At 39.6% G+C, this 27645-nt stretch overlaps 2 protein-coding genes across 3 annotated transcripts in view; one reads left to right on the forward strand and one right to left on the reverse strand.

Annotated features, from left to right (window-relative positions):
* Window positions 1-1100, reverse strand: part of BLTP3B (bridge-like lipid transfer protein family member 3B) — a 67519-nt gene extending 66419 nt beyond the window's left edge. Inside the window, exon 1 of the mRNA XM_070755910.1 lies at window positions 686-1100. Coding sequence (XP_070612011.1) covers window positions 686-729 — 44 coding nt within the window. The 5' untranslated portion in view covers window positions 730-1100. The remainder of the gene's footprint in view (window positions 1-685) is intronic.
* ACTR6 (actin related protein 6) lies at window positions 127-27645 on the forward strand. 2 transcript variants are annotated; one of them, XM_070755913.1, is made up of 11 exons: window positions 127-245; window positions 16765-16882; window positions 17930-17998; window positions 18679-18802; window positions 18981-19116; window positions 19199-19255; window positions 20535-20633; window positions 21162-21237; window positions 21396-21567; window positions 23556-23694; window positions 27079-27645. In XM_070755913.1, the coding sequence occupies exons 3-11, from the start codon at window positions 17990-17992 to the stop codon at window positions 27206-27208; spliced, it is 942 nt and encodes a 313-aa protein (XP_070612014.1). In that variant the 5' UTR covers window positions 127-245; window positions 16765-16882; window positions 17930-17989; the 3' UTR covers window positions 27209-27645. The 2 variants fall into 2 exon arrangements, with proteins under 2 accessions (XP_070612014.1, XP_070612013.1); XM_070755912.1 differs by lacking the exon at window positions 127-245 and adding an exon at window positions 13347-13652.

Genomic DNA, 27645 nt, shown 5'->3' on the forward strand with positions numbered 1-27645 from the left:
AATCACAACCCGTAGCATTTCCAAGCAGGGTATATCTAGCGGTCATCTCCACATAATCCTCGGCACCTCTTAAGAGACAATATCCACGGTGACATCAGCTAAGTCGCCGCTCGCTCCTCCCTCAGACAACGTGTCAAGTATAATTTACGATCCACCCACCCTTCTACCCCCGTGCACTTTCCTGGACCCACAGCGTTTCAAGAGACAAGCTGCTCAAAAATTGTGACGCCCCCTCGCCCTGGCAGGTAACGGATGGATACCTAACTTGGGCAAGCCAAGCTTTTCTCTCGACCTCCTCTCTGCACCGGTAGAACGAGCCGCGAAGGCCTTCTGGAGTGCGGCAAGAAAAGCTCCCCCGGGGGGGTGTCTACTTTTATGGAAAGGCATCCTCCCCCTCCCCATTACTTCCTTAGCTGCCTGGTACCAAGCGCCATTGCTCTCGCCCCCGCGTTGTATTTCCCAGCATTGCCAAAGCCGCCGAGAAATGAGCGAAGAACGCCCCCCCCCTCCGCGCCCCCCTTCAGACGTTTCCTAGGACTTTGAACCCCGCGACTGAAGAAAATGGATGCTCCCCTTCCGCTTCTTCCGTTGCCGAGCCGTCCTGCCTAACACTGAGGAGCGGGGGGAGGGTGAGAGAGAACACCGAAATCTGCCCCTTCTGAGGAAAAGCGCCCAGGGTACCGACCTGGAAAGGTGCTTGAGGATCTGCTTTTTGATAATGCCCGCCATGGTTTCCTCAGCTCGTCCGCCCGCTTCTTCAGAGAAAGCAAAGGGAGGTGGTGGCTTAGCCCATCCCCGCGCGGGACTCCTCCATACCCGAGAGAAGCAGCGCAGCCGCTTTCCGCTCGCGCTCTCCCCGGCCCCGCCGCCACCTTAGATTGCAGTAGAGCCAGCTGACAGGCTGAGCTTAATGGGGCGGGGACAAAGGGAGGAGGGAGACGGTGGACGCGCCGCCCGTTTCTCGCCCGCCGCTCCTGGCTTCGAGCCGGGGGTGAGGAGCTGTCTCTTGCGCGCCTTTCTTGCGGTGGCTTGAATGCATTCACAAGCTTTGCGGCGCGAGCGGTGCAATCCCGGTCCATCCTGTTCAAAATTGCATACGTATAGGCCTTCGAGTTGCTTCTCTATATAAGTACTCAGTCAGCAAAAATACTGAAAATATCGGGTGTACACTTATCATTACGTGGATCGTTCAATACAGATAGTTTTCGACTTGCAACATTTAGTGTAGTGACCGTTCAGAGTACAAAAGCCCTGGCGAAAAAAATGAAATGACCAGTTTTTACAGTTACAAGCTTTATAGCATTCCTCACGAACAGCTGTTCAAAATTCAGTTGCTTGGCAACTGGGTTCATACTTATATGACCATTACTATGTCCCAAGGTCATAGAAACATAGAAACATAGAAGACTGACGGCAGAAAAAGACCCCATGGTCCATCTAGTCTGCCCTTTTACTATTTCCTGTATTTTATCTTACAATGGATATATGTTTATCCCAGGCATGTTTAAATTCGGTTACTGTGGATTTACCAACCACGTCTGCTGGAAGTTTGTTCCAAGGATCTACTACTCTTTCAGTAAAATAATACTTTCTCATGTTGCCTTTGATCTTTCCCCCAACTAACTTCAGATTGTGTCCCCTTGTTCTTGTGTTCACTTTCCTGTTAAAAACACTTCCCTCCTGAACCCTATTTAACCCTTTAACATATTTAAATGTTTCGATCATGTCCCCCCTTTTCCTTCTGTCTTCCAGACTATACAGATTGAGTTCATTAAGTCTTTCCTGATACGTTTTATACTTCAGACCTTCCACCATTCTTGTAGCCCGTCTTTGGACCCGTTCAATTTTGTCAATATCTTTTTGTAGGTGAGGTCTTGCACCTCTTGCACCCTTTTGGCAAACTCAATCAGGAACTAGATTCACTTAACAACCCGGTTACTAACTTATCAAGTGCTGTGATTCATTTAACAACTGTGGCAAGAAATGTCATAAAATGGGCAAAACTCACTTAACTGAGATTTTGGGCTCAATTGTCATAAATCAAGGACTATATAAATTTTACAGTTAAACTTGGCTACCTTTTCAACAGATACAAAGATGTTCTTTATGGCATCCTAAGCCTAGAAAATTTGTTTTTAAACTAATCTTATTCCAAACACAGAACACTTCTATTACAGAAATACAAATAATTTGCATTCTAATAAGATGTGGCAAATATATTTCTGATGCCTTCACTGACCTTTAAGAACATATTCAATTTACTGATTACTGATTCTGCCATGAAACTGACTTGATAAATAAAATTTGCACTGGAAATGTTTGAAATGTGGGATTTAAATGCATATTTAACAAATTCAGGACTATATTATATTATATGTATATATAATGTGTATATAACATGTATAGTAATATATCATGTGCGTGAATATATATATAAAATACTTTATTGTCATTGTATGTACTGTATATACACAGAATACCCATAAAACGAAATTCACATGACGTCTAAAGACCAGTCTCAACATGCATAACAATCCCAAAAAACATGCTCTACCCACCACAAATTTCCCACCCTGAACCATCCAAACATCTACACAACAGACCAAGTAATACTGTCCAACAGTTCACTGATGGTAACCCTTTAATTCATTGTTAAGTGCGAGTATAGCTCTGGGATAAAAACTATAACATGTTGTCCAAGTTTTAATTGTTCTGTATTTTCTGCCAGAAGGCAACAGTCCAAACAGATTGTAAGCAGGATGAGAACAGTCTCTGAGAATGTTATGCATCTTCCTAGAACAGCGAGATGGGAAGATATCATCCAGAGCTGGTAGCTGGAGCCCAATGATATTCTGGATAGTTTTCACAATTCTCTGCAGAGCTTTTTTATCCACTACAGAGCTGCTCCTATACCGCGCCAGAATGCCATATGTCAGGACACTTTCAATGGTGCTGCAACAGTAGGACAGCAGCATAGTTCCCTCTAAGCTGAGGAGTGAGCAATCGCTCACTTAAAAATCATAATCAACTCAGAGTTTTCCAAACCTGCCCAGAAGCCGAGAGGGAAAGAGTGAGAGGGAAGGAGAGAGAGAGGAAGAGAGAGAAACAGAAAAAAGAGAGGAAGGAAAAGAGAAAGAAAAAGAATGGGAGTAAGGAAGAGAGAAAGAAAATCAAAATCTAGTTTGAAACTAGCTCAACTATTTAAGTGGCATTTTGATATTGATAGAGTTGCCCTATTATGAGCTCACTGTTATAGACACACAGTACAGTATTTTATTTTGAAATTCTCTGAGGCAAAACAGGGTGGGTTTTTTATTTGTTTGTTTGTTTGTTTATTTATTAATTCTGTGCCGCCCAGTCCCGAATGGACTGCCGCTCAGACACTATACTTTTCCGCCCACCCCCAAAAAAAATTAGAGGGAACACTGGACAGCAGTAGATGCTGAGATTTATCTTCCTGAGCATTCTCAGGAAGTACAGCCTCTTCTGTGCCTTCTTCACAAGCATGTTGACATTCATAGTCCGTGAGAGGTCCTCTGAGATATAAGTGCCCAGAAATTTGAAACTACCCTCTCCACCTCCTCACCATTTATGTGCAATGGTCAATGTACATCTTTCTTCCTCCTGAAGTCAATATCATTCTTCAGTTTTTCTGATGTTAAGTGTAAGATTATTTTCTTTACACCACAATGACAGCCCTTGTACTTCATTTCTTTTAGCAGACTCATTGTTCTTATTAATGAGCTCCACCACTGATAATCAGCAAAAAATATGTTACACATATAGAATATGGTTTGTCGGCTATAAAAATTTAACTGACCGGGCCGAGAGGCAAAAAGGAAACAGTATGCTTCCACCCATATTGGGGTATAGCAGGGTGATTCGACAGAAGGGAAAACACACACACACACACACACACACCAGTAGAATTGAATTCTACAAATTAGTAGAATTGAATAAAGTTAGTCCTATACATACACTTTTTACAAAGGTGTTGCTATAATTTCAGGAAAGAATAAGTATTTTTTATTTTACAAATAAATATAAAATAAAATGTTTATAAGATAGTATAGTTAGGAAGGGTGAACAATAGTATATTGTGAGCCATCCAGTCGGAATCACTTATGAAAGTAACATAAATATCTGGCCCAAAGTCATCCAGCTAGTTACGTAAGATGGAACTAGAATGCATGGTATCCTAGTTACACTAAACTGGCTCTCTTACCATCCACTTAAGGTAATATACGACATTTCATACCCAATGTTTAGTTCACAGATATTTTAGTTTAACTATAAAAATATCTGCTTAACAAAACTGAAATTAGTAAGAGTGGGAAAAAGTTGTATATTTTAAATAGTATATTAAAAAGATACCATAAATAATGTGCAGGATGTATATCACATTGGAATATAAACTCTAGACATCAAATTCAGAATGTTTTTTTTTTTACTTCCTTCAATGGGGTCTTCCACACTGCACTTAACAATGAACTAAATGGTGAGTTCTAACTTACCTCACTGCCACTTTGCTTCCCCGTGCCACATGCACATTGTGTGTGCATGCTTGGCATGCGCAGTACCAAAAACCAAGTTGCGCATGCACAGAAGCCAAAAACAAGATTAGATTAGAGCTGGTCCAAATCGGGAGCAACCCACCACTGGCTCAATGTTTTGTAAGTTGCTGAGAGTCTTGAGTCAGCACTTTTTAAATACTGAAAACAAACAATAATTTAGAGGATTCTCATCTAAATATGCCTGTCATCCAAAATGACATTAATCATTTATCAATGATGAGAACTGAACAATTTGCTTTGTTCATTATAGGTTTTTTTTTCCTGGAAGAGAACTTTAGGAGTTACAGTATAGCAGAATACAAAAGACAGTTTGCATATTTCTTTGCTACCCTCTAGTTGTCATTCAGGGTTTTTAAAAAACCTATTCATAGCTTCTTCCTTCTGTTCTTTTCTGAATTTTCCTACCCATTTTGAATAAAAGACTGACCCTTTTTTTCTATGGTGAGGATGAGCTGTGTCAATTATGTCTATGACAAGGATTGCATCGCTCCCATCATGTGAAGATGCTGCATCTGAGTTGTGAAATCCTAGTCCTGCAAGCAGGTTGCCATTCTTGGAACAGTCTGGTAAACAGTTATTGTTGCGAGTGTAAGCTATCACTCCCAGGAAAGATGTAATGGAGAAAAAGCAATAATATTTAAGAAATAGGTTTTCTTTTGCTTTATTGATTCAATACATTAGTTGACTTGAAGTAGTAATGAACAATGTCATTCAGGCCCTACTCATCTCACAATTGGACTGTTGTAATGCTACAGCTGAGGCAAAGTGCAACAGCGTGGGCAGTTTTTGGGGCCCAAATAATGTCCCATGTAACACTAGTGCTCCATGAGTTGCATTGGCTGCCAGTTTACATTTCTAGATGTTGGTAATTGTCTTCAAAGCCTTTCATGTCATGGGTCTTGGTCACTTGAGAGAATGTCTCATCCTACAACCCTACTGGGATTGACAAGCCTCACCTGTGCTGACAGGGAAGGCATGTTGCGGGCCCTTTTGACCCAATTATTCTGGCTAATGGAGTCCAGGAGAAAGGCTTTCTGTCGCTGCACCTGCCCTCTGGGACATCTTGCCACCACAAAGTAAGGGCTCTAATGGGGGAGCATAGATTAACAACAGATCTCACCCACCCTCATCCTGCTCCCACCTTCCCCATTTTTCATTGGGCTGCAATGTTTGCTTTTGTATTATTTATGCTTTAGTTTATACAATTTTTATCTTTTATTTCAAGTTGCCCAGAGTTACCTTGAGGTAAGACAGGAGGCCAGTAAATTTTATAAATAAATATATTTTATAAATAAATAAATTTTATAAATAAATAAATTTTATAAATGAATATCAAAATAAATCAATAAAATAATCAAATATTTGGAGAAGTTTGGAATACTTTGTTTCTTTCAGGTAAAACTTTCTCTAGTCTAGAAAATGCTATTCTGAGGAATGATTCAGGATACTATACAGTGATCCCTCGATTAGCACGGTCTCGATTAATGCGAAACGCTGCAACGCGGTTTTTCAAAAAATATTAATTAAAAAATACTCCACGGTTTTTTTGCTATACCACGGTTTTTCCCACCCGATGACGTCATACGTCATCACCAAGAGTCACTTCTCTGTCTCTTTCTCTTTCTTTCCTGTCACTATGCTTCAATCATTTTTGTTGTATCCTGTAATGGCTACCTTGTAACTCTGTAAATAGTTTGTTCCTCTTTCAGCGCTGTCTGAGCCCAAGCAGGAAGTCGCTCCTGATTGGCTCAGACGCGGCCGGCTCTGGCTTTGGCGGGAACCGCAAATATATAAAAGGAGCGGTTTCTCCAGCCAGAGTCAGTCGGTACTCGCTGAATTGTCACTTTACCTTGCTGAGCTGTCACTTATTCTCTGAGCTGAATAAAAGTACCGATTGCTCCAAACCCTGTCTCTGGGTCTACTTCACTGGCGACGAACAGACGGAAGAAACTTCGCGTGCAACATGGACAAAATCCAGATCGGCCAGGCTCCGGAACTCTTCGATCCCGAGAAATCGACATGGGACGAGTACATGGCCACCTTCGAGATCTTCCTCGAGGCGGCGGGAATGCAGGACGCCGAAGCCGATCGCAGACGGGCTATTTTCCTTAACTACTGCGGCGCAGAAATCCGCAGACTAGCCCAAACTCTCACCGAACCAGAACAAGCAAGAGCCACAGCGTGGGACGTCCTACAACAAAAACTGGCGAGCCACTTCAAGCCGACCAAACCAGCCATGGTTTTTCGGCATCAATTCCACATGATGGTTCAGAGGGAAACCGAGTCGATCAGCCAGTTTACAACGCGGCTGCGAACGGTACTTGCTCAATGCAAGTTTAAAGACCCGGAAGCTCGCCTCACCGACGCCCTGGTTTTCGGCATGAAAAGCAACACGGTGAGAAATAAACTCCTCATCGAAGAAGAGCCGACTCTACAAACCGTAATTAAACTGGCGCAAACCGCAGAAGCAGCCGACGCGGCGGCGAGAGAATTGAAAGAGCACGGAAGGCGGGAAATCATTGCAAAAATCGACTCCGCGTCTCCCAGCGCCGTGGAAACAGACAACCCCAGCCAACAAAGTTCCAGCGGAGACAACTGCCTCCTGGTGCAAGACCAGCCGAGACACCTGAGAGCTACTCACCCAGCCCCCTGCGCGGGCTGCCGGGGAAATCACCAGCGCCATCGATGCCCCTTCCGAGACGCTACATGCCGCCGTTGCAACCGGAGAGGCCACATCGCCATCGCATGCAGAGCAACAGCGCCAGAGGACACATTTGCCACACCGCAATACCAGCGACCTCAAAACCAGACCCCCCAAGCGCGAGAAAGGAGACCATTCCGCAACGCGGGTCAAAGGAACTACTCAACCGCTAACCGCGACTACTATAGAGGTAACTCTCAATTTTCCGTGAATAACACGGCAACCAAAAAGGGGGCTAAAATTGTTATATCACTGCTACTCAATAACCAACCTTGCTCAATGGAGCTGGATACGGGCTCTAGATATACCATCATGCCCTGGGAAAAATTTAAACTGTATATGCCTAATGTATCTAAGGCTGACCTAAATCAAACCTCTTTGGTGATTAGAGACTTTCAGGGGGGAGTAATCTCGGTCTTGGGAACAGCAAATGTACCTATCGCATTCAAGAATGTTAAATGTACCCTTCCCATGCTTATTGTAACAGGGGCCAAGCACTCTCTTCTGGGTTTAGCATGGATGGAACCACTGGGGATCGAGATTTCGGGTGTGTGTAATGTAAACTGTTATGATATGCCTAACTTTGTGAAAGAGTTCCCTGAAGTGTTCAGCCCCACACTGGGATTGTATAAGGGGCCCCCTATATCTTTCTCTATTGACCCCAAGGTCCCACCGATCAGGCTAAAACCTCGCAGGGTCCCCCTGCCGCTCCTCCCCAAACTAGACATACAGCTGGACAAACTCATTAGCCAAGGTATTTTGGTCCCTGTGGAGCAGGGGCCATGGGAAACTCCCATAGTTACCCCTCTGAAGCCAGATGGCTCTTTAAGAGTTTGCGCTGATTACAAATCGACCCTAAACAAGGCACTCCAACACCACCCCTACCCCATCCCGGTTGTGCAACAACTGCTACACTCCCTGGGGGAGGGGAAAAGGTTCGCAAAGATCGACCTGGCGCAAGCTTACCAGCAACTTCCGGTCGATGAACAAACAGCAAACGCTCAAACAATTGTAACGCACAGGGGGGCTTTCAAATGCACGAGGTTACAGTTTGGGGTAAGCATAGCCCCAGGAATATTCCAGAGCATTATGGAACGCCTATTGTCAGGGGTAAATGGGGCCATTCCATACTTTGATGACATCTTAATTGCAGGGGAAAACCAGGAACAAGTAAACAAAAGAATAAGGGAAGTACTTAAGAGGTTACAGGACAAAGGTTTAAGAATCAAGCCTGATAAATGTGTCTGGGGAACCAACAGTATAGAATTCCTAGGATATAAAATAGATAAGGAAGGTATCCACCCCACAACAGAGAAGCTGAGAGCAATTAGAGAAGCCCCAGAGCCACGAGATAAGAATGAGTTGCAGGCATTTTTGGGCCTCCTTAATTTTTATTCCGTTTTTTTAAAGCAGAAGGCAACAGTAGCAGAGCCTCTCCATCGTTTACTCCAGAAGGAAGCCCGCTGGACATGGGGGAAAACTGAACGTGAAGCTTTTTCTCAAATAAAAAATTTATTAACCTCTAAAAGTGTAGTAGTCCAATATAGTGCTTCACTACCCATTAGGCTCACGTGCGACGCTTCGCCGTACGGCATAGGAGGAGTCCTAGCTCACGTTCTACCTAATAAGACAGAGGCCCCAATAGCATTTTTTTCTAGAACCATGACCAGCACAGAAAGGAATTATAGCCAGTTAGACAAGGAGGCTCTAGCATTAGTGGCAGGGGTAAAGAAGTTTCACAATTACATTTTTGGAAGAAGCTTTGAGCTAGTCACTGACCACAAACCCTTACTAGGCCTGCTAGCCCCCAACAAGCCCACTCCACCTTTCATGTCTCCAAGACTAATCAGATGGGCTCTTTTCCTCTCAGGGTATCAGTATGAGCTCACCCACAAGGGGGGGAAGGAAATCAATCATGCAGACGGCCTAAGCAGATGCCCCATAGCAGACTTAGTGGAAGACCCTGTTCCTTCCACAGATGTGTTAATGATAGAACTCGAGGAAAACCCACTAACCACAGCAAAAGAGGTAGCTGCACACACGCAGCAAGATCAAATCCTTAAACAAGTGGTGAACTGTGTTCTAAAGGGATGGCAAAATGATGTTGTGAAACCTGAATTGTGTGATTTTAAAAACAAAAGACTTGAATTATCGTATGTAAAAGGTTGTTTACTGTGGGGGGATAGAGTGATCATTCCCAAAAGCCTAAGGGGAAAGGTACTCAAAATGTTACATGTGGGTCATCCTGGGATTGTCAGGATGAAGAGCCTGGCAAGGGGGCATTTATGGTGGCCAGGGCTGGATGCTGATATTGAAAATTGGGTTTCAAAGTGTGATCCGTGCCAAGAGTCACGACCCAGTCCCCCCAAAACAACTCCGGCTGAGTGGGAACAGCCTGCTGGTCCTTGGTCTAGAATCCACATTGATTTTGCTGGCCCAGTGGGGTCTCAGTATTTTTTAATAGTGGTTGATGCTTTCTCCAAATGGTTGGAAATAATAGCAATGAACAACATAACCACAAGTGCCACTATCAAGGTATTGAGCAGACTGTTTGCATCCCATGGTTGCCCAGATCTCTTAGTGTCTGACAATGGGCCACAGCTAACAGCCAGGCAATTCGAATTGTTCCTAGATGGCCTAGGGGTCAGGCATGCCCTCATCTCGCCTTATTCGCCCTGGGCTAACGGATTGGCAGAACGTTACGTACGGGTGGCAAAGGAGGCATTGCGCAGATCAGGCCCTGGGGATGTGCAACAGAACTTGGACCAATTCTTACTCACCCAACACATTACCCCTAACTCGCACACACATGTAAGCCCTGCAGAGTTATTGATGGGAAGGAAGTTGAGGTCACCACTAGACAGGTTAAACCCAAGGTTCTGTGTTAATAATAACCAAATGTGTACAAAACCTGAAAGAGAAATGTATTTGGGACAAAATGTATATGTAAAAAGTTTTGATGGAAATGTAAACTGGATGAAGGGAATTATTGTTAAGCAAAATGCACCTAAGACCTATGTTGTTAAACTAGAGGATGGTCGTTTGTGGAAACGACACATAGACCACATTCGGAAGCGAACAGAAAATCAATTGCCACAAACCGCTGACATGGACTCTCCCCCTTCAACAGACTTTAGTACATTGCCCGAAATAAGAGACACGCAAAGAGACTTATCGGGCCAGGGGGAACCATCCAGCGACGCCGAACCATCCTCGTCCTCCGAAGCCTTCGTTGGGCCCGCCAGGCCAAGTCCGCAACACCGGGAGAACAGCGGCGAGCCATCCTCCACAGTCGGTGGCGAAGGAGAAATTGAACTGCGCAGGTCAGCGCGAGCTCCTCAGAGGCCCCATCGATTGGACGACTTTGTCACATGGCTTTCTTGATGGATGTGTCCAACTATGAGGGGAGGGGTGTTGTATCCTGTAATGGCTACCTTGTAACTCTGTAAATAGTTTGTTCCTCTTTCAGCGCTGTCTGAGCCCAAGCAGGAAGTCGCTCCTGATTGGCTCAGACGCGGCCGGCTCTGGCTTTGGCGGGAACCGCAAATATATAAAAGGAGCGGTTTCTCCAGCCAGAGTCAGTCGGTACTCGCTGAATTGTCACTTTACCTTGCTGAGCTGTCACTTATTCTCTGAGCTGAATAAAAGTACCGATTGCTCCAAACCCTGTCTCTGGGTCTACTTCAATTTTCTCATTTCTCTTTTTTCTCCCCTTTTTTCTATCATTTCTCTCTCTCTTTCTTCCTCTCTCACACTCTCTTCCTCCCTTCTCTCTCCCCCCCTCCACTTGCCCACGAGAAGAAAAAAAGCAACCTCTGCCGGGCAGCTCCCCTTGTGCCCCCGCTTTGTGCCTGCCTCTTTTGGGGATTTCTTTTTCTTTTCTTTTTTGCGCTGGCAGCGGGAGCTGTTGGGGAGGGCTCTGCCGGGAAGGCCTCTCAGCTGCAGAGCCGAATGGGGGCGGAGGCAACAGCGGAGCCCGGCGCTGGGGCCATGCGAGGCTGTTCATCCAGGGGGGCGTGGACTGGCAAGTCGCCCTCCTTTCTCTCTCTTTCTCAAGATCGCTTGCCGCTTGCCGCTTGCCTATTGCAGCGAAGGAGGCGAAGCAAGGCTCCAAGCTGCAAAGCGGCAAGCGGCAAGCGATCTTGGAGTTTCCCCTTTGCCTGGGTGGCAGGAAGACCAAGGGAAGGTTCCTTCAGCCGCCCAACACCTGATCCGCTCCGCAGCGCGGCAGCAGCGAGGAGCCGAAGATGGGGTTTCCCCTTTGCCTTTACCCCATCTTCGGCTCCTCGCTGCTTCCGCGCTGCGGAGCAGATCAGCTGTTGGGCGGCTGAAGGAAACTTCCCTTGGTCTTCCCCGCCGCCCACACGCAAACTCCACCATCTGCGCATGTGCGGCCATGAAAAAAATGGCGCACATGCGCAGATGGTGGTTTTTACTTCCGCATCCAGTATAACGCGGAAATCGGTTAGCGCGGGAGGTCTTGGAACGTAACCCCCGCGCTAACCGAGAGATCACTGTATAGCAATAAATATATTTGAATAATAATAAATATTCTTCAAACCAAAAATGTCTTGAGATATTATGGTCAAAAAACCTTGGGTATTTTGAGGCCAGATCAATTCTAGCAATTCACCAGAACTGCTTCTAGTTCTGCAATGTTTTGGGAGACTTAAAACTACACACAAGAACAGTTTTTTACAAATGCCATCACTCTGATAAACAAATAATTCCCTCAACACTGTCAACTATTTACTGTCTGCACTACTGTTAATCTTTTCATCCTTCCCATCACCCATCTCCTTCCACTAATGACTGTATGACTGTAACTTTGTTGCTTATATCCTTACAATTTATATTGACTGGTTCCTAATATGATTTGATTGCTTATTTGTACCCAGACTATTATTAAGTGTTGAATCTTATGATTCTTGACAAACTTTTCTTTTATGCACACTGAGGCCATATGCACCAATACAAATTAGATTAGATTAGATTAGATTTATTGGATTTATATGCCGTCCCTCTCCGCAAACTCGGGGCGGCTCACAACAAGGTAAAAACAATACATAATAACAAATCCAATACCTACCAATCCAATTACAATGTTAAGCTAAAAAATTCATAAAAAACAACCCCAGAATATTAAAAAACAAGCACACAATCAATCTAACACCAAAACAACATGGGCAAGGGGGAGATGTTTCAGTTCCCCCATGCCTGACGGCAGAGGTGGGTTTTAAGGAGTTGGCGAAAGGCAAGGAGGGTGGGGGCAATCCTAATCTCAGGGGGGAGCTGGTTCCAGAGGGTCGGAGCTGCCACAGAGAAGGCTCTTCCCCTGGGTCCCGCCAGATGACATTGTTTAGTCGACGGGCCCCGAGAAGGCCAACTCTGTGGGACCGAACCGGTCGCTGGGATTCGTGCGGCAGAAGGTGGTCCCAGAGATATTCTGGTCTGGTGCCATGAAGGGCTTTATAGGTCATAACCAACCCTTTGAATTGTGCGTCCAATCACACTTGGCCAATACAATTCTATTCTATAAATACACAAATATAGAGTGAAACACTTCATTATATAGGTTATTTTTAGCTGTTTATAAATGCCAACAAACATCCAGTGGCAAATTTGAGTTACTTTTACTAAAAGTAATGAAGGAATCTATTTTAACTTTTGGGAAAAATAAACCTGTCAAAATCATGCCACAAATAATTGACCATGCCAGCCTTTCTGTGTAATAAAATATATACCTACTCAGAATTGGGAAGCTGGGGGAAAAAAATCAAACTTTGCCAACCTATAAAGCATTGATGTTACTGTAAAGATAGGATTGAGTCCAGTTTAAATTTTGTTCGGAGTCTATTATTATTATTATTATTATTATTATTATTATTATTATTATTATTATTATTATTATTATTATTATTATTATTATTATTATTATTATTATTATTATTATTATTATTATTATTATTATACAAAACAGTACTCCTAGAAAGTCATACGTTGTAAAGACCGAAGAACTGCTTTATATATTACCGCGTCTTGTTTAAATAGACTAGTTTCACCTCCACTCCGGAACCAAAACAACGAACCCGGAAGGACTATAAATTATAATAATAATCTTTATATTAACGTATCTCAGCTTTTTGGCGATTTTCGTATCTATATGGGTCTTTTCCCGTTCGTAGGAACATATTGCAATAGTAGCCTACAACCAGGGAAAAGGAATTTCTTCGCCTGCTGCGGAGATTTCGGGCAGGGGTTGATTTCTAGGCAATGGGGCGGAGTCGAGGGACCTAGGCATGGGAAAAAATGGCGACGCTCGTGTTGGATAACGGCGCTTATAATGCCAAGATCGGGTACAGTCACGCCAATGTCAGGTGAGGGTTTCCCCCCCCCCCCGCTCGAAAGAGTTATGGACAAAATGGAAGCCTGTGTTCAGAGACATCGTTTTAGGACAATTAACAACTAATCTATGGAGTTTTTTACATGTTTCATATAGGAATGGACCGGGATGTATTGTTACCGTGAATGGAGAGAAACATCCCCAAACTGTGCCTTTCTTAACAAATGCTCGGGTTTTTTAAAACTATTGAACTGTGTTGTTCGTTATGAAATGTTTTCCACCAAGGGGAATTTGGATCGGATATCTATTTATAGGTGGATCACGATCTTTTTTGCAAATACACTTCATAGCATACTTCATATTTGCAGCCTTCTGATGCACAGGAAATAATCCTCCAGATTCAGGAGAATTGTCTGTGTGTAAGAGCTCAAAATAAGCGTTAATAATACACCGCTCAAAAAAATAAAGGGCACACTCAAATAACACATCCTAGATCTGAATGAATGAAATATTCTCATTGAATACTTTGTTCTGTACACAGTTGAATGTGCTGACAACAAAGTGAAACTGATTGTCAATCAGTGTTGCTTCCTAAGTGGACAGTTTGATTTCACAAAAGTTTGATTTACTTGGAGTTATATTCTGTTTTTTAAGTGTTCCCTTTATTTTTTTGAGCAGTATATTTGAAATCCTGAGTCTCCTGCTGTTCTGTTTAAGAAAAGTAACAAATCTTCTGTTCCCGGGTCACCCTGACCCAGACCGAAAACTCTTCATTTGCAGTGCTTATGTTTGGTCAATTTGAATACTTTTTTCACTTGGAAAGTAGTCTGAACATTTCTGCACACAATGATATGAAAATTGAACTGAAGAAATTAATCCTTATTGGTTTATTTTGCACATAAATATGCCTCCCCCCCCCGTTTTTGTGAATTTTCTTTAGGTTTATTGATAATTATGCCTGCAAAATACATTCTATTTTACTAAAGTTGGTATGGGATTGGTAGCTTGAACATTTCTGAACATAATGATATGAAAATTGAACTGGAAAAACTGATGCATATTGGTTTATTTTGTTGATGAAATGCACGCCCCCCCGTTTTTTTTAAATAGTCTTCACTTTATGGATAGTTTTGCTAGCAAAATACATTCTATTTTACTAAAGTTGGTGTGGGATTGGTAGCTTGAACATTGCTGAACATAATGATATGAAAATTGAACTGGAAAAATTGATGCATATTGGTTTATTTTGCACATAAATGTATGCCTCCCCCCGTGTTCAATTATTTCAATTTATTTATTTATTTATTTATTTATTGGATTTGTATGCCGCCCCTCTCCAGAGACTCGGGGCGGCTAACAGCGACAATAAAACAGTGTACAATAGTAATTTGGTATTGATGATTAAAAATCAATTAATATAAAAACCAAACATACATACATACATACCATGCATAGAATTGTAAAGGCCTAGGGGGAAAGAGGATCTCAATTCCCCCATGCCTGGCGGCAGAGGTGGGTTTTAAGTTGTTTACGAAAGGCAAGGAGGGTGGGGGCAGTTCTAATCTCTGGGGTTATATAAAAATTATGCTGTTAATTTCAAACTTACATACTTTTTTTTAGTAAAATGGATTTGTTTCATAAAATTAGTTCTCTGGCTACAATGTGGTTGATTTTCAAAAGGATATTCCAAATATTTCTAGACAAATATGTATAAACAGTGACAATAATGGCACATAGCAAGGTCGGGGGTGGGGGGTGGCCCTTTTGTGGCAAAAATAAACCAATAAGAACCATTTTTTTCAGTTCATTTATATTTTTCTTATATTCAGAAATGTTCAATTTAGTATATCAAACCTTTTGGGGGGAAATTCCTTAGGGATTTGTAGCCTTAAAAAATAGAAATTGACACGAAATTAAAAAAGGATGGGGGGAGGGGCTTTTTGATCAAAATAAAAATATAAGTCTCAATTTTTCCAGTTCAATTTTCATATCATTATGTTCATAAATGTTCAAACTAGTTTCCCAGTTGAAAAGGTTTTCAAAAAGATCAAATTCAAGTACCTAAAAAAATTATTTTTGGTCCGGTCATATACGAACAGAAACAGACTCGAAGTTATGATTTTTTTTTGCCCAGAAAACAATTAGCCACCACCCCAAAAATATTTTTTGATGATCAGCATTGTTAAATTGAGTAAATTAATGCCTAAGATTTTAAAGAATATTTCGGATTTGGAGCATAAAAAAATAAAAAGTGAAAATGGTTGCAAGCAGCCGAGGGGGGGGGGGAGGCCTTATTTCTGATATTAAAAAACCAATAAGAATCATTTTTTTCAGTTCCTTTATATTTTTCTTATATTCAGAAATGTTCAAGCTACCAATCCCACACCAACTTTAGTAAAATAGAATGCATTTTGCAAGCAAAACTATCCATAAATTGAAAAAAAGTTCACAAAAATGGGGGGGGCGTGCATTATATCCGCAAAATAAACCAATAAGATTTACTTTTTTCATTTCAATTTTCATATCATTGTGTGCAGAAATGTTCAGACTACTTTCCAAGTGAAAAAAGCTTTCAAAAAGACCAAACATAAGCACTGCAAATGAAGAGTTTTCAGTCCCGGTCAGGGTGACCCGGGAACAGAAGATTTGTAACTTTTTTTGCCCAGCAAAAACTAAGCCCCCCACCCCCCAAAAAAAATTCTCATAGAGAGAACCCCTGAAATGATGAAAAGTCATGAAATTTCAAGTTTCAGATATGCAGGGAAAATTTTTTACAGGGACTCAAACTTGGCTTTGGGTCGCATACGACCCGAACAGAACAGCAGGGTTAAGTTTCATCTGTGTTTTAAGGCTTTTCTGCAAGTAAAATAATGAGGCTTTTTTTGCAGAAAATATGCGTAATTTATTTGAGAAATCTTTAAAAATATCGAATTGAGAATTTGATTTAACAATATGAAACTATTGAGTTTTAGCCCCTTTTGGGTTGCAGACATTGGTTCCAACTCTAATAAAATATTTAACTTAATAGAACATTTCCTTTGAAAATTGTTTTGATATTGACATTATTTTGTTATTTGCTTTGTTCACTTACAGATGATAGCTTGTTTAAATATGTATTTAAGAATCCATTTTTTTCTCCTTCCCAGTGTCATTCCCAATTGTCAATTCAGATCAAAGACTGCTCGTTTGAAAACATTTACAGCTAACCAATTGGATGAAATTAAAGATCCATCTGGACTTTTTTATATTCTCCCTTTTCAGAAGGTAACTAGAAATATGCCTCAATATATGTACTTTTTTTTGTTTTCCATTTAGTTTTTTAAAATAATTATAACATCCTACATGCATATTAAACTGAACAGAAGAAAAGCAGTTACACTTTTATTAAAATTTAATGAATTTCCATTTTGATTACTTTTAGTAACACAATACAGAGGTACCTCTACTTAAGAACTTAATTCGTTCCATGACCAGGTTTTTAAGTAGAAACATTTGTAAGTAGAAGCAATTTTTCCCATAGGAATCAATCTAAAAGCAAATAATGCATGCAAACCCATTAGGAAAGAAATAAAATCTTGGAATTTGGGTGGGAGGAGGAGGAAGAGAGGAAGAGGACAGTTGCTGCCGAAGGAAGAAGCTAAGGTGAGGGGAATCAAAAAAATCCAAAACTATAAGGTTTTTTTTTTTAAGGGACTCTGAGGCGGTGAGGAGGAGCGCATGCTCCCATACACCCAGCACAAGGCTGCCTGCCATACACTGCGCCCGAGAGAAAAACCCAGGTGGGCGAGAGGGGGGCACTTCCTGCTCCTTTGACCGAAAGGCGTCTGCTGCTACCTGCTTCCTCTTCCTTCCCATGCTGAAGGGCTCCCCTCTCCTCTTGTTCGCTCGCTTTGTAGCTGGCGCTTTCCTTCACTGTGGTGACTCCTCGGGTTGGCTGAAGCTGAGTTGATCCGGCTGGGGCAAAGCGCCCCCTTTTGCCTTTCTGCACCCAGACGCTCCGGGAGGACCACCGAAAGGCTCCTCTCGCAGCCCAGAAATGCCCGAGATAGCCAGGGTTAAAGGATGAATGGCAGGAAACTAGCTGGGCCTTCGTGTCGGTCTCAAATTTCCTGGGAAATTTTTCCGGGCTCGGGTTCTTAAGTAGAAAACGGTTCTTGAGAAGAGGCAAAAAAATCTTGAACACACGGTTCTTATCTAGAAAAGTTATTAAGTAGAGGTGTTCTTAGGTAGAGGTACCGCTGTATGGGCAACAAATATTGGTTGAAAAATTGGAATTATGCAAGTGTCATATTTTTTCTTTTTTAAAAATAGGGATACTTGGTTAATTGGGATGTTCAGAGACAAGTATGGAATTATCTTTTTGGAAAAGAAATGTATCAGGTAACTTGCATTTTCGTTTATCTTGAATATACATTAGAAGTAAGACAGCTGCAAAAGGCATTTACAGACATGTGATACTCGCATATTTTATTGATCACATATAATATTCTAATTTTCTGAGATGGGAGATTTGAGCTCTACCCATAATCATCATAATTATGACAAATCACGTCTTGAACTATCTTGCCTTGCATGTAATGAGTCACATATATTAGAATTTACCTTTTAAGTTGCATTACTGAATGAACTTTTGCTCAATATTCTAATTTTTCAAGTTTCACCTGTAGATCATGGTATTTAAAACATTTGCTACAATAATGATTGAAAATAAGTTTGATTTCTATAATCTGTGCATACCATTCAGTTTTAAAGCATCAAATATGCTGTGTCCAAACATGCAATTGGTCATTGTGAGTATTCTTGAATTTTAAAACTGAACTGCCAATTGATAGATTATATTAATTTACTATGGAAAATATATTTAAAATGGGTTATTCTTTCATTTTATTCAAGGATTTTGGGAGGATTCTATTATACATTCTAAAACTTGCTCAGAACAGTTAACAGTGGGACTATGTGGGTCAATTTAATAAAATATAGCTTTAATGCAGATTTTGAATTAATATCAGAAAGTTAAGTCTGAAGTTTTATTTTAAAACTTGAAATGTTTTCCTTTACAGGTAGATTTTATTGATACTAATATAATCATCACAGAACCTTATTTCAACTTTAGCTCAATTCAAGAGTCTATGAATGAAATATTATTTGAAGAATACCAATTCCAAGCAGTTCTCAGAGTAAATGGTGAGTGATACTGTACATTTGTCCAGAAAATATAATGTGTTCTTCATCCTGACATTGCTTCAATAAAATTAAATGAGGATTATCTATACCTTAACATAGCATTTGCCTTTTTAGTAACTGCACTAAAACTGTCAGTCTGCTAATAAAAATAGCTATAATATGGCATATTCTGTTTCAGCTGGAGCTCTTAGTGCACATAGATACTTCCGAGATAACCCATCAGAATTGTGTTGTATTATTGTGGACAGTGGCTATTCCTTTACACACATTGTGCCTTACTGTAGAAGTAAAAAGAAGAAAGAAGCGATAATAAGGTAAAACATTTAAGCATTCATAAAAAAAGAAATTTTGTTTTAAAAATATATGAAAATTTCAAGCTTTGTTTTTAATTTCCAGAATTAATGTTGGAGGAAAACTCTTAACCAATCATTTAAAGGAAATAATATCTTACAGGTAAAGCATTTATTTTGTCTCTGCAAAAGTATCCTGATGAACACCATCATCCCAAAAAATCATGCTAGATTAAGCTTATTTGGGGGAGAATTGCTACATACTGTATGTATCTAGACCTCAACAAAACTTTGATCGAATGCCTCAAGATACTCTCTTTAATAAAATGGTAAAATATGGGCTAAGTGATTCTGGTGTTAGATTGAATTGACTGAATGACAATATCCAAAAATCTAGAAAATCTTGAGAAGTACACTAAAATTACTAAGATTCATATCAATAGGGACAAGTGTAAAGTTCTGCATCTTGGTAGTAAAAAATGTATAGCACAAATATAGGTTGAAGGAGACTTGTCTTTGCCCTAATACATGTGATAAAGATTCTCTTCTGTTGCAGTTACTAAAAAGGCAAATGCTGTCTTAAAGTATAGATAGTCCTCATTAAGCAACTGCCTCATGTAGCTACCATTCTGGTTACAAGGGTGATAAAAAATAACTATGACCAATCCTCAACACTATGACTTTCACAGGTTTATAAAGTAAAGGAAAGCTGAAGTAAAATCATTAGCACAGTACTTAGTGATCACTTAACAACCAAGTTGCCAGTGTCAATTGTTTTTGTTAATAAGGGTGGCTTGTACATTAAATGAGAGAAAAGTCCAGATCATGACAGTAATTCTTCTATTCTGCACAAATCAAGCCCTATTTAAAAACTGTATTCAGATGTAGTCACTACAGGTAAAAAATGGACAGTGGCAAAGTAAATTCAGGGGGGAGTATGAAAAGCAAGCCCAAGAAAGAATTAAATTATCTGGTTATATTTACTCTTCCAAAAAGATAGCAGTCTTCAAATATATGAAGATCTTCCATAAAAAGAAATGCGGGACTTATTTTCTCTTGTTTCTAAGACAAAACCAAAACCCATAGCTAAAATTATAAGAAAGAAGACACAGTACTGAACAGTAGATTGGAATAGGTGACTTCTAAAACTGTTTCAAGCTTTCTGATTATCTGTTTATGAACTCATTGTACTAGTCTTGGAATAGAAATGTCAATCTAAATCTTTAACCGGAACTTACTGTAATTATTGTGATTTTAATTCCTTAATTTACCATTAAATTTAGTAGCATACCTAAATCTGTAGAACATTAAATGTTATTTTCCATAATTGTGTAATGGACTATGGAATACATAGTTTAGTAAATTCCCTTCAATGCTTATGATAAACTGGCAAAGCAAACAGAATAAATAACTTCTTTTAAAAATTCTTGTACCTTTTCTAGGCAGCTCCATGTTATGGACGAAACTCATGTGATTAATCAAGTGAAAGAAGATGTATGTTATGTTTCACAAGACTTTTTCAAGGATATGGAAATTGCCAAGTATGGTCTTTTTAAATATATTGGTTAAGTGTTGTTTATTTTGTTAAAGTTTAGAAATTTATTGGGCTTGATCTTATTAAAAATATTACCTTATTAGGCTGACATTTTTGTAATTAAAAATATATTCTTTTGAGAATGCATAGAATATTTTATCTTCTGTGCCCCATCATACAAATCTGGAAGGAGAGACAATGATCTTTGAGACCTTTGATTAGGATTTCAGTTTGTGATCTGATCCATGGAAGAAGAGATATGCCATTTTCTAATCCACTTTAAATAGACATTTTTGCCCATAAAGGTGACATTAAATATTTTAAATATAAGAAATACTGTTATTCAAAATCAAGGATGTGATACACATTTTTCCTACCTCCAGCGTTTACCTAATAGTCATTTTAAAAGCCCTTTTCATTCTTCTAGAGTATTCAAGTTACTATACATTATATTAAAATAAAAAAAATTGCTGTGGAATAAATTGTTTTGAGAAACAGAAATTATTTAATGCATTCTCAATAAATTTGGTTCCAGGTTGAAAGAAGAAAATACAGTGATGTTGGACTATGTTTTACCAGACTTCAGCACAATAAAAAAGGGATTTTGTAAGGTAATAAAATCACTATAACTGTATTTAAAGTTTTCAGTGTGTGCAAATAAATGACAAACATTTGTCAACTTACCGTATGTTGTGTTTACGTATTAAATATAGTAGTTAATGAAAAATGCAGACTTTACCACTATATGTTTTATAATTGTTTGGTGTAGCCAAGAGAAGAAATGGTGTTAAGTGGAAAGTACAAAACTGGTGAACAAATACTTCGTCTTACAAACGAGCGATTTGCAGTTCCAGAAATACTCCTCCATCCTTCAGATATTGGCATTCAAGAAATGGGAATTCCTGAAGCCATTGTTTATTCAATTCAGAATTTGCCAGAAGGTACATTTATTAAAATAGTGTTACATTCTCAAGGATCCATCTGTGAAATATATTGCAAACAAAACATTTTATTTTGCTTAAGTATCTTAGAGTTTTAAGGGCAATTGCTTCATTGTCTACAACTATTTTAATATTGACATTTGCAGTAATTATATATAGTTCTCAATCAATGATCACTCGTTCAGTGGCCATTTGAAGTTACAATGGCAACAAAAAGTAATATTTTGAACTGGTCCTCAAGATTCTGACTGTCCCAGGAACCCTATGATCATGCAATCAAGAACTGGATGCTTGGTAACCAGCTCACCCAACAACAGTTGCAACATCCCACAACATGCGATTGTCATTTGTGACCTTCCCTATCGGGTTCCCACACTCAAATCAATGGGGAAGCTTGCAGGGAAAATTGCAAGTCATTCACATTCCAGTGGCTTTTTCTCCTGAGGAACTTTACTGGGGTACCTGAACACACTTCTATCAACCACCACCAACACCACCACCCCACTCACACTTTCCCACTTGCAGAACCACACTCAACAATGGTTGCCAACTCATCCAACAGCAGCCACCCCTGGCCTTGCCATATTTGTGCTGTGCCTTGGTAGTCACTCATACATCCTCACACACTTCGTTGCAGCCACACCCAGCCCCCACTATGTTCATGCCATCTCCAACAGACATTTGTGCACATTCCTCCACTAGGCAGCAGTCATCCCTCAGACTGCAGGACAGCCACCCATCCATTTTCCCCTATCCAGCTGTAACCATTTATCTGTCTTATCAGCCTATTTGTGAACCCCCTGGGACTTGCAACTTTCTGCTAACTTCCCTATTGACTTTGCTTATTGGAAACTGGCAGGAAGTTCAAGGAGGTTCTCACTTAATGATCTTCAGTCCTCACTTAACAACGTCAGTGGTTTAAGCCCATGATGGGGAACCTATGGCACCCATGCCAGAGGTGACACACAGAGTCCTCTCTGGGCATGCACGCAGTTGCACAGCTGCTCTTCTGGTTTCCAGCACATACATGTGCACCGACCAGCTGGTCTTTGCACGTGCTGCAGTGCCGGAAACCCAACGACCAGCTGGCCACTGCACATGTGCATCACTCACCTAGGATTTGGGTTTCCAGTACCCCACTGTGCACAAAGACCATGCACGCTGGAAACCCGAAGATCAGCTGGTCTTTGAGTTTCTGGTGCTCTGGCACATGCACACAAGCTTGTAGCTATATGCATTCTGGTTTGGGCACGTGGTGCCAAAAAGATTTGCCGTCACTGGTTTAAGCCAGTGGTTTAACGACATCACACTTTTTGACTGCATTGCATAGCGACAAGTTCAATTGTCATTGTAACCCTAAGATTACCTGCATAGATGCTACATCTATGAAATTTGCAGTAGATAAATTTAGAAGCCAATATATTTTACTCTATAAATGTAGGTTCTGGTATACAAGAATTCCTGTCCTGATTTCTCTGGTATCAAATTTAATAAAAACATTAAAAACGATTAAATATCTAGTTGAAATGTAATGACACATTACATAGGAAACCACTGTTTGTATTAATATGCTATTGTAAAACTGCTGTAATAACCTCTGTACTATCAAGAATGCTGAACAAAAGTAAATTGAAGATATCAAGTATTGTGAAATAAAAGCTTTAGCCTTTTGTGGAAATAAGCAATTATGTTTGTAAAATACATAAATATTAAGATGATGGTAGAAGTGCCTTCAGGTGGTTGTTATTAAGAGAATGACAGGTGTATGCATTAGTTATGCTCAGGTTAAGCAGGACAACCTTATTTGTTCCTGTTACACTTACAGAACTCCATAATATCAGCAGTATTCCCAATTATTACTATTTTTTGAAAAAGACAAATCTGATTTTTTTTCCTACCTCAGGCAAATTTAAACTGGCAATTGCCTTATCTTTTACCAAACAAATTAATTCAGAGTATTAAATTATCTTAATCTGATTTGTCCACAGAAATGCAGCCTCATTTCTTCAAGAATGTTGTTTTAACTGGTGGGAATTCTCTGTTCCCTGGCTTTAGAGATCGTATTTATTCTGAGGTTCGATGCCTCACTCCGACAGATTATGAAGTTTCAGTTGTTCTACCACAGAAGTAAGTAGTCTTCAATTTAAAAAAAGAGTTTATTACTTTTAAAATATGATTTTTCAATTTTTATATTAAAATTTCTAATATTAATTTAGGAATTAATGTATTCTGGTTCTTTATGGCATTTTTGGCTATATGTATGTACTGTATACACACACACATACACCATATTATTTCTTTAGGAGTTATGCCACCAATGGGGAAAACATTAGAATATCATAGAAAAGAAAGACTAAAATTATTCCTTACATTTCTATATGCCTTCCTGTCCTTACAAGTCATTCTTACTTCCACACTATCCATATAATATTTAAATATCACCTTTTCTTCCTAAAATTTCTCACGTCTTTTTCAAGCTCTCATCTGTTTTGTCTACCCATGGTTCTCCCAGTCTTCCCCTTTTGCACAACTTATTTATTTAATTCTTCTTATTCTATCTGTCTATCTATCTATCTATCTATCTATCTATCTATCTATCTATCTATCTATCTACCTACCTACCTACCTACCTACCTACCTACCTACCTACCTACCTTACCCATCCACATACCCACCCCACCCATCCATCTATCTGCCATCTGTCCCACAGTTAACCCTGGTATTCCCCTCAGGTCTAAAAGGACCCGAATTGAAGTTTGAGACCCTGTAAAAAATTTTCCCTGCATATCTGAAACTTGAAATTCCATGACTTTTTCTCATTTGAGGGGTTCTTTCTAAGGGTGGTTGGGGGTTTTTTGGGTGTGTGTGTGTGTATAGTTTTTGCTGGGCAAGAAAAGTTACCAATATTACCCTCTGGGTCCTTTTACACCCGGAGTATAAAAGGTTGGTTCTAGCTACTGGAATGGTCTTTTTGAATACTTTTTTCACTAGTATACTAATTTGAACATTTCTGAACACAATGATATGAAAATTGAAATGAAAAAAATTAATGCTTATTTGTTTATTTTGCTCAGAAAACCCCTCCCCCATTTTTCAGAAATTTTGTTCATTTTCATCTAGATTAGGCTGCAAACTCTTACTTTTTTGACCATCTTTGGCATTGAAATACTAATTTGAACATTTCTGAACACAATGATATGAACATTGAAATGGAAAAATTGATGCTTAGTTGTTTATTTTGCTCATAAAAGGGCCTCCCCCCATGGCTGTGTGCACTTTTTTCAATTTATAGATAGAATAGCCTGCCAAATCAGAATTTTTTGACCATCTTTGGCATTGGCATACTAATTTGAACATTTCTGAACATAATGAAATGAGAAAAAATGTTTTGAACACTTGTAGTCCTCCGGGTCATATGTGACCCAGAGTAAAAAAGGTTGGTTCTAGCTACTAGAATGGTTTTTTTGAATACTTTTTTTGCTAGTATACTAATTTGAACATTTCTGAACACTTCTGAGGCTTCAGATTAGATAGAAGAGATGCAGAGATAGGAATTGGCCCTTGTTTTACCAAAAAATAAATTGACAGAGCTCTAGTGGCTTTTGTTATATATAGAAAAAAAAGGAAATGCACAAAAAGAAATTGAAAGAAAGTGGCCCAGAGGTGGACCCAAAAGTACGAGTGCCAGCGGTCAGTAGTGAGACAAAAGTGTCCGTCCACCCCTTTTTATGTATTTATTTATTTATTTATTTGATTATTATTGCGTGATTCTCAAAAGAGTCAGGGCGGCCTTCAACATGTTAGCCATTGCACTTTGTAATTATTGAAATGGCTCAATTTAACACTCCTACATGAACTTTTTCCACCCAACCAATCTGCACATTGGACAAGTCCCCCTCCTTCTGGATACAGGAAATAGCTTTCGCCCTGGAAGCAGGTATTGTTTTCTAATACTAGAAGGACCCCAGACTGCACTGGAGACCTTTTCTTCAGACAGGAACAGCAGGATTGTTCAGACTCAGCAACCTTTTTTTTTTTGGCTTACTGGGTGGCAGTCTTGCCGCCCACAAAATAAAAATGAATGAATGGGAAAAAATTGTTTAAAAATTTGACAGTGGAAGTATAGGATAGATAAAATAACCCCCAAAATACCCCCAAAGTAATATTGTTGTGCCCTAAAATGCATTTGTACACAAAAAGAATGAATGGGGAAAATGGTTTAAAAATTTGACAGTAGAAGTATAGTATAGATAAAATAACCCCCAAAATACCCCCAAAGTAATATTGTTTTGCCCTAAAATGCATTTGTACACAAAATGAATGAAAGGAAAAAAGTTTTAAAAATGTAAAAGTGGAAGTGTAGCAGAGAGCAACTGGCCCCCTGCCTCCCTTTTTTTTTCTTCTTCAGCCCTGCCCTGCCCTGCCCTGGCTGGATGCATTGCTCACCAAAGTTTTCTTGTCTCTTCAACTTGTACGAAGAGTCTTTGAGGTCTCTCTTTCTTTGTAGCAGAAACAAAGTGAAAGCTAATCTATCTCTCCCTCTCAGTATAAGTAACACAGACTTTCCCTCGCTAGCTGGTATCTCTTACAATGGGGCTGGACAGCAAGGTGCTGCCTTTTATAGAGGAAGGTCAGGTGTCCTTGGGGACCAATGCAAGCCTTGCATACTGCTGGCCAACGAGTGGTCAGCAGGACACATGTCCAAATCCCAGCCTTTCATTTACCTTGATGTCCGGAGACTGCATGGCTTCAGGTAAGAAGGCTGTCCATTGGTCCGCCATGTTGCCCGAACCGAACCCGAACTTTGGTACAGATTTTTTTAAAACTTCAGGTTCGGGATATCGAACACCGTAAAATTTGGTACGGACCCGAATTGTGTGAGTTCGGTTCGCCCATCACTACTGAAAACTAAGAGAAGGCAGTTCTTACATCCTGTGGCAAGAGTTTTATTTTCTTGGATTGTGACATCTTCATTGATGTTTCGAATATAAACCAAGGGCCCCCAACCTATTCATTTCATATTGATGACTCACTTTGTATTCATTTATACTTGAGACTTTTAAAATAAACCATTCTCATGCCATTGAAAGTTTATGATTTTCCTGGTATACCCCACTCTTACTTCTATATGTATAGGAAATTGGAAAAAGCACACATACATACATTTTTGTTTCTTCCAACAAAGATTCATCCCTCACAACAAACTTTGTCTTGTTCATGACATTTCTAAGTAAATACATAAGTTAAAACTTCTCCATCCATTTAATAAATATCCTATCAATGTACACAATTTTATATGCTTGTTCTGATTTTCTGCTCACATGTGTAGGTATAACTTGTAATCATTCCATTCATTTCCCCTGTGGAATACAAGTAAACTAATCATAATCGCCTTGGTCTTCAGAATATTCATTGTACATGCAATGTTTCCTAGTATGGTTAACATAAACTAATATTGATTCATAATTTTATATAGCTTGCTTTTTAAATGGCTATTTTATTTATTTTCAGTCCTATTTCTTATTCCTGGGAAGGTGGAAAGTTAATTTCTGAAAATGATGATTTTGAAGATATGGTAGTAACAAGAGAAGACTATGAAGAAAACGGGCATAGTATATGTGAAGAAAAATTTGATATTTAAATAGATTATTTCCATATAAGTGTTGTATAGATTATCCATTGTAGTAACAATATGTCATAAGCTGGTGCTGTGTCCTAGAATAACCAATATTGATGAACTGATTATATATGTGTGTGTACTTATTTGTCTACAAGTATACAAATATGTGTATATATTGTTATTGCTGATCACTGAATTCATGGTAAATATATGAATTCTAATGAAAATAACTGAAACAATTCATTAAAGGAAGTTTTAATATATCAGAACATTTTTTGGCAAAGATGACTTACAAATTTTTAAATGTACAGTACATATGAAACTTTAATGTATATATGAAACCTTAATTTTAGATTCTTGAAAAATAATTACGGTATGTATAACTCAAATGTAAGAAAGCTAGTTCATTTTTTAAAAAAATATTTAATCTTGATCAATTTAATAAATGGATAATTTTC

The sequence above is a fragment of the Erythrolamprus reginae genome, chromosome 6 (assembly GCF_031021105.1).
Source record: "Erythrolamprus reginae isolate rEryReg1 chromosome 6, rEryReg1.hap1, whole genome shotgun sequence".
In the NCBI taxonomy this organism is placed as follows: domain Eukaryota; kingdom Metazoa; phylum Chordata; class Lepidosauria; order Squamata; family Dipsadidae; genus Erythrolamprus; species Erythrolamprus reginae.